The 7,935-nt window shown below is 36.0% G+C and overlaps 1 protein-coding gene across 1 annotated transcript; it reads left to right on the plus strand.

Annotated features, from left to right (window-relative positions):
• The first annotated feature begins 809 nt into the window (after nt 1–809).
• LOC140861484 (uncharacterized) lies at nt 810–5,007 on the plus strand. The gene is made up of 7 exons (XM_073264508.1): nt 810–1,105; nt 1,556–1,823; nt 2,386–2,600; nt 2,759–3,108; nt 3,435–3,556; nt 3,638–3,756; nt 4,572–5,007. The coding sequence occupies exons 1-7, from the start codon at nt 810–812 to the stop codon at nt 5,005–5,007; spliced, it is 1,806 nt and encodes a 601-aa protein (XP_073120609.1).
• Nucleotides 5,008–7,935: the final 2,928 nt, after the last annotated feature.

Here is a 7,935-nt window from a genome sequence, read left to right on the forward strand (position 1 = left end):
ATACTCATCAAGATTCATATCATTTGGTATCAAAGCGAAGGTTTTGAATCAAGTAAGTATTTATCTTCATCTATATATGTTCTTCGTATTCTTCATTCTTCATCCTTCATTCTTCATCTGAGTCTATTCTTTTCCGAATTTCAAAGTCATTTCTGTGTCAATCTTTTTGACAAAGTTTTCGTGTCTTGTGCTACAAGTTACCTTGAAAAAAAATCTGAAGGGGGCCGAAAATTTGTCAAAACAAATTGTAAAAAAAAAGTGAAAAAAGTAACTTATGGACAATTCCTTTGTCATTGTTCATCCTTGAGTGCAAATCAAAGTCAATTCGTCCATAAAATTCCTTACTTGTGTTTGTGCAATCTTTGTGAGTCAATTTTTAAGCGTCTAAAAGTTTTTGAACTTGAAGGTTTGATCCTTTACTCTACAAAGCAAAGTCTTACCCCAAATTTGAGTGAAAAAATGAGTGTTTGAGTGATTCTTTTGGAGTGAACTGTGAGAACTTGTGTGAGAAAATTTATTACTAACGATTTTCTTGCAGGTACCATGAATCCTAATTAAGATACTAGTGAGAGTGTGAACCAAGGAATTTCTAAGGTTCAGATGGATGCATTGATGGGGCAATTTACTAAAGTGATGAGGTCGGAGTTGGAGCCTCTTCATGAGCGGATGAGTAGAATGGAGGGGATTAGTGGTAGTGGAAAAAAAAATAGAAGTAGGAAGGGGGTGGCTTTGAAGATGATAAGGAAAGTTTTGATAAAAATTGGGATAGGGAGAGATGAGTACATGGGGGTAGACATAGGCGAGAGGCGATGCGTGAGAAATATAAGAAGGGTAGTAGGGAGGATGGAAATATTAGTAGCATTAAGATGAAAATTCTAACGTTTCATGTGAAATCTGATCCGGAAGCATATCTAGAGTGGGAGAAGCGTGTGGAATTTGTGTTTGATTTTCATCACTATTCTGATCTTAAGAAAGTGAGGTTGGCAGTAGTGGAGTTTGTTGATTATGGATTAATCTGGTGGGATCAATTAGTGACCACTAGAAGAAGGTTTGGTGAGCAGCCTATTGAGACGTGGAAAGAGATGAAGCGTGTCATGAGGAAGCGGTTTGTGCCTAACTATTATTATTGTGATATGTACAAGAATTTACAGACTTTGAAGTAGGGTCCAAGGAGCGTGGAAGATTACTACAAGGAGTTGGAGACCACGATGATCCAGACCAACATTGAGGAAGATAATGAAGCTACAATGGCTCGATTTATGCGTGGCTTAAATAGGGAGATCCAAGATCAAGTGGAGCTTTGTCACTGTTTTGATTTGGATGAGATGGTGCAGACGACCATGAAAGTGAAACAATAGCTCAAGAGATGAGGACCTGGTCGAGTGCCTGTCGGTGGAGGGTCGTCGAATTCTTGGCATCCGAACGTTGCAAAACGGGAGGATAACAATCTGGTGTCCAAACCAAAATCTGAAACCAAATTGGAGACACCAAAGCAAGCAACAAAAGGTACACTTGAGGCTTCTAATACTCGTTCTACAGATATTAAATATTTTAGGTGTCAAGGTATTGGCCATATCTCTAGCCAATGCCCAAATAATAAATTGATGATTATTAATGTTTGTGGTGATGTGGAGTCTGAAAGTGACGCGGGTGAAGAAAATTATGATGATATGCCTGCATTGGTAGATCCTTATGATGAGGATGGATTTTGGGCTGTTGGTGAATTATTTGTGAATAGGAGAATTTTAAATACACAACATAAGAAGGAGGAAGAAAGCCAGAGGGAAAATCTTTTTCATACTCGGTGTTATGTGAATGGGAAGGTGTGCAGTATTTTTTATTGATGGGGTTTTGTACCAATGTGGCGAGTTGCGAACTTGTGGAAAAATTGGGGTTGCCTATCCTAAAGCATCCTCAATCATATATATTGCAATGGTTTAATGATTGTACGGAGGTGAGAGTTAATAGGCGAGTTGTGGTGCCATTTTTTATTGGCAAATATGTTGATGAGGTTTTGTGTGATGTAGTCCCTATGCATGTGTGTCATATTTTTTTGGGGAGAACGTGATTGTTTGATAGGAGAGTAGTGCATGACGATTTTAGAAATAAAAATTTTTTTGTAATGAAAAAAGAGTCTATTGTATTGTTGCTTATGACTCCAAAGAAAGTGTTGGAGGAACAAATGAAAAATAAAAAGAGATATGAGTCCCAAAAAAAGAGTAAACAAAAAAGTTAGATGACCTTAGAAAAAAAGAATGATAAAAAAAGAGATGAATAAAAAATTGAGCGAAAAGAGGCCGAAAAGAAAATATATATATGGCCCAAAAGAGTGAGTTGAGAGATGTTTTGAATTCTCATGATCCACTTGTGTTGATGTATTATAAGGAGGTACTCTTTGACACAAGTGATATAGCCGGAGATCTTCCAAGCGTTGTTATCTCTCTCTTGCAGGAGTTCGAGGATTTATTTCCGGATGAGCTACCTCAAGGATTACCACGAGGGGGATTGAGCACCAATTCGACTTGGTACCCGGGAGTGCATTGCCGAATCGTCCAGCTTATAGGAGCAATCCAAAAGAGACAAAGGAACTGCAAAGACAGGTAAGTGAACTTCTAGATAAAGGTTTTGTGCGTGAGTCTATGTCACCATGTGTTGTACCTGTCTTGTTAGTACCTAAGAAAGATGGTTCTTGGCGTATGTGTGTTGATTGTAGGGCTATAAATAACATTACCATCAAGTATAGGCATCCTATTCCTAGACTAGATGATATGTTAGATGAGCTGCATAGTGCTAGCGTGTTTAGAAAGATTGATCTTAAGAGTGGTTATCATCAGATTAGGATGAAAGAGGGGGATGAGTGGAAAATTACGTTTAAAACAAAATATGGGTTGTATGAATGGATGGTTATGCCTTTTGGTTTGACTAATGCACCTAGTACTTTTATGCGTCTCATGAATAATTTTTTGCGTGCATTTATTGGAAAATTTGTGGTGGTGTATTTTGATGATATCTTGGTATATAGTAAAAACTTGGATGATCATGTGGGGCATTTGAGAGTTGTACTAATCACATTGCGTGCTGAACATTTATATGATAACTTAAAGAAATGTGTATTTTTTACAAAAAAAACTCGTACTTCTTGATTTTGTTGTGAGTGCACAAGGTGTGAATGTTGACGAAGAAAAGGTAAGTTCCATTTGATATTGGCCGACGCCTACGTCAATTGGTCAAGTTCGAAGTTTTCATGGGCTTGCAAGTTTTTGTAGGAGGTTTGTGAAGGATTTTAGTACATTGGCGGTGCCAATGACTACGGTTATCAAGAAAAACATTTGATTCCATTGGGGCGAGGAGGAATAAGCAAAAGTTAATTAATGGTCATTTACTTATTTTTCCTGATTTTACTAATACTTTTGATATTGAATGTGATGCATCAGGTGTAGGAATTAGAGGCGTCTTGACGCAAGGGGGAAGGCCAGTAGCGTATTTCAGCGAGAAGTTGAGTGGAGCATCCTTGAATTATCCTACCTACGACAAGGAGTTCTATGTGTTGGTGAGGGTACTCGAGACATGACAACATTACTTGAGGCCAATAGAGTTCTTGATTCATACGGATCATGAGTACTTGAAGCATCTCAAGGGGCAACATAAACTGAATAAAATACATGCCAAATGGGTAGCATTCGTGGAGACTTTTTCTTATGTAATCAAGTACAAGAAAGGTAAGGAGAATGTGGTAGCGTATGCGTTGTCGCGAAGGTACGTGCTCTTAACTACTTTAAATTCTAAATTTTTGGGGTTTGAGCATGTGAAAGAGTTGTATGCGAGTGATGTTGATTTGGTGAGATCTATGTGTCGTGTATGCATGGTCCAAAGGATAAGTTTTACATGCATGATGGTTATTTGTTTAAGGAAGATAAATTATGCATTCCTAAGTCCTCAATTTGGGAATTACTTGTTAGAGAGTCTCATAGTGTTGGTTTAATGGGGCATTTTGGTGTGGCTAAGACATATCAAATTTTTCATGAACACTTTTATTGGCCACATATGAAGCATGATATTGAGAAAATGTGTGAGCGGTGTGTGACTTGTAAGAAGGAAAAATCTAGATTGCAACCACATAGGTTATATACTCCACTTCCAGTACCTAATGAACCATGGGTAGACATTTCTATGGATTTTGTTCCTAGGTTTACCGAGGTCTAAGAAGGAGAGGGATTCTATTTATGTTGTGGTTGATAGGTTTTCTAAAATGGCACATTTTATTGCATGTAAAAAATCAGATGATGCCTCGTATGTTGCAGATTTGTTCTTTAATGAGATTGTGAGATTGTATGGTATGCCTAGAAATATTGTTTCTGATAGGGATACTCATTTTTGAGTTACTTTTGGAAAACATTGTGGTGTAAACTTGGGACTAAGTTATTATTTTATACTAGTTGTCATCCACAAACTGATGGTCAAACTGAGGTAGTAAATAGAACTTTAGGAACATTGTTGCGCTCTATCATACAAAAAAACTTGCAAAATTGGGAGGAGTGTTTTCCATTTATTGAATTTGCTTATAATCGTAGTGTGCATTCTACTATGAATTATTCGCCTTTTGAAATTGTTGATGGTTTTAATCCATTGACTCCGTTGGATTTGATGTTGTTATCTATGAGTAAAAAGGTTAATATGGATGGGAAAAAGAAAGCTGAATTTGTGAGGAGCTTGCACGAGAAAGTATGTGAAAATTTTGAGAAAAAGAATTTGCAGTATATTAAGCAAGCTAACAATGGGAGAAAGAAGGTTGTGTTTGAACCAGGCGATTGGGTTTGGTTGCACTTAAGAAAAGAGCGTTTTCCAGAGAAGAGGCGTTCAAAGTTGTTACCTCGAGGAGATGGTCCTTTTCAAGTCTTGGAGCGAATCAACGAAAATGCCTACAAATTAGATTTTCCAGGTGAATATAATGTGAGTACTACATTTAATGTTTCTGACTTATCTTTATTTGATGTAGGATATGAATGAGATTTGAGGACAAATCCTTTTAAAAAAGGGGAGGATGATGCAATCATAGATAGCTTGCATGTGGATCAAGTGGCAAGGAAAGTTCGAGATCCATTGGAGTTGCCACGTGGACCAATAACGAGGAGTCGAGCTAACAAATTCAAGAAAACACGTCAAATGTTGATGTTAAATTATCAAGATGGAGTTGGAGCACTTGAAGATCAATTTGGGAGTTGTCTTCCTTGAAGTGTTAGAAAGTCGAAAATAATTAAGAAAATATATGTGGGACAGAAGAAGTCTCGCCCGAGCGCCACATTTTGCCGCTCGAGCGAGCTCAAGAGAAAGTGCGGAACAGAACATCCTCCACTCGAGCGCAGTTTCCTTTCGCTCGAGCGAGCAAGAATTTTCGAGAAAAACACACACTTCAGCATGTTGTGTGTGTGGGTTCTTGATAAGTTTTGCTTATTTTAAGTGTTTTAGGCCTACTAGGAAACTTTCTAGATGATATCTTTAGGCAATATTTTGCTATATCTCTTATTTTTTATTGTAAGCTATAAATACTTTTTTTATTTTCATTAATCAGAATTCAGATTCAGTTTTATACAAAATTATTGAAATTATCTCTAGAATTTTATTCAAAGCTTTGCTTTGGTTTTCAAATCAAACTTTTCATAGTTTAATTACTTGGAAACGTTTGTCAGTTGATTTCTCACTAAAGATTGTCAGATAAAAGTTATCTGAAGGTTTTTTTTGGTTTCAATTGTTCGTGATTTCTGTTGTTAATCGATTTATCGATTAAAGGTGGAAATCCCAAAGCTATCTTTGTTTATTTTCAGAATTTGTCAATCAATTCTACTTGTTTCAAAGATTGGAAAAAACACTTTGGATTTTTGTTTAATGATTTGAGGGTGCGATTTAATTTATAATTTTGTTTGTTAATCATACTCATCAAGATTAATATCAGGAGTAAAACCCAATGTTTAAGCCTTGCCTTAGCTTACGTACCCACAAATGTTCAAGAAGAAGGCTTGGGATGAGCAATTCATCGAATTTTTGGAGATTTTCAAGAAGATATACATCAATATTCCCTTTGTTGATACCTTGGAGAAAATGCCGAATTATGCAAAATTTATCAAGGATGTGATGTCTAAGAAAATAAGGATGCAAGAAAACAAGGTAGTAAACTTGACTGAAGAGTGCAGCGCCATTCTACAAAAGAAGTTGCCACAAAAGTTGAATGATCCAGGAAATTTTACTATACCTTGTTATATTGGTGGAGCTCATGTATGTAAGGTTTTATGTGATTTAGGAGCAAGTATTAATTTGATGTCATTTTATGTTTACAGGTATTCGGATCTTGGAGAGGTCAAGCCAACCACTGTCACCTTACAGTTGGCTGATAGAAGCATCATGTATCCACGTGGGATTGTTGAATATGTGTTGGTTAAAGTGGACAAATTTATTTTTCCGACTGACTTTGTGATTTTGGACATGGAAGAAAATCACGATGCTCCTTTGATTTTTGGGAGACCATTCTTGGCTACTGATGAAGCCATGATAGATGTCAAGAAAGGTGAGCTGACGATGGGGGTAGAGGGTGAGAAGGTTATTTTTAATTTATTCAAGAAGACTGAAAATCCATCCATGGAGAAAGTGTTCATGATCAATCAAGCACAAAGGATGGAAAGTTGTCGCAAAGTTGTTAGTAATGTAGATTTGCCAAGAGAGAAAGATCTGCCGGTGCTGAAAAGTAGAAAAAAAAAAAAAAGAAATCAAAGTACAAGAGGGTTGTTGAATATGTTTGGATGGTGAAGTAGAAGGAAAAAACCTCCAACAAAGTGGAACCGGGTTAGAACCGGTGACAGTCGGGCTATAGACTATAAACTAAGCGCAAACGCTTCTTGGGAGGCAACCCAAGCTACTATTTTTATTTGCTTTATTTTTTATTTATTTTAATTGTTTTTCTTATTATATTATTTTTTTAGGAGTTGACTAGACATAAATAATTATTTTGAGTTATGTAGGTGAAAAATGTGAAGCGGTGAGAGTTTCGGTGCTACTCCTGAAGAAGGGCAATGGATGATCAAGATGGTGCCGAGTACTGATACTCGGTGCCCAAGGTACGTGTCCTTGTTTTTATTTAATACTGCACATTGAATACAATGCACGTATTTAAGTTTGGGGGATGTGTGAAATTTTGAAAAAAATTTCATGTATATGTTTGAGTTATGGAGATATAAAAAAGAATGATGTGTAAATATGTTGGCCTATGATGAAATTAATTTTTGAGGAAAAAATTCACTGTAAGCTATATTTAATCATGATTTTTCACCTAAATGCACGAATTCCATGATTTTCGATACTCCTAGAAATTAAAGAAAAATTATGTGGATTTGTGATGTGGATTAGATGAATTAATTCTTAACTCTTGTGATTTTTGCTTCAGATTGAGGTATATTTTTATGAACATGGAATGATTTAGGAAATTTTGTTGAGTTCATTGAGCTTTTATGCCATTATTCATTTGTTAGCCTTGATATGAAAAATCCAAAACAAAAAATGAGTAGCTAAAAAGTTTCAAAAGAAAAAGTTCAAAGAAAAAGAAATGGCGGAGAAAGTAAGGTGAGGGCAGGACTTGAAAAAAAAAGGATTGAAATTATAATATAAAAAATACAGGGCAAAAATATGGAAAATGTATGTACTAGAAGGAAGGCAAGTTAAATATTTGACAATGCAATGCAAGTAATATTTTTAGCTACTCAATACTGCTCAAATTGCAAAATATTCATTCTCTTTGCTTGAATCCTGAGTTCTTGATTACCGATGATGCATATCTGAATACTTATCTTCTACTAAATTTTCTAGAACCTAAAATTAACCAAAAAAGTCCTTTTGATTTGTGCAAATAAATATTGAACTTGGTTGATTGCATTTTGAAACATGAGGGCG

Source organism: Henckelia pumila, chromosome 4 (genome assembly GCF_033568475.1).
Source record: "Henckelia pumila isolate YLH828 chromosome 4, ASM3356847v2, whole genome shotgun sequence".
Taxonomy (NCBI): Eukaryota; Viridiplantae; Streptophyta; class Magnoliopsida; order Lamiales; family Gesneriaceae; genus Henckelia; species Henckelia pumila.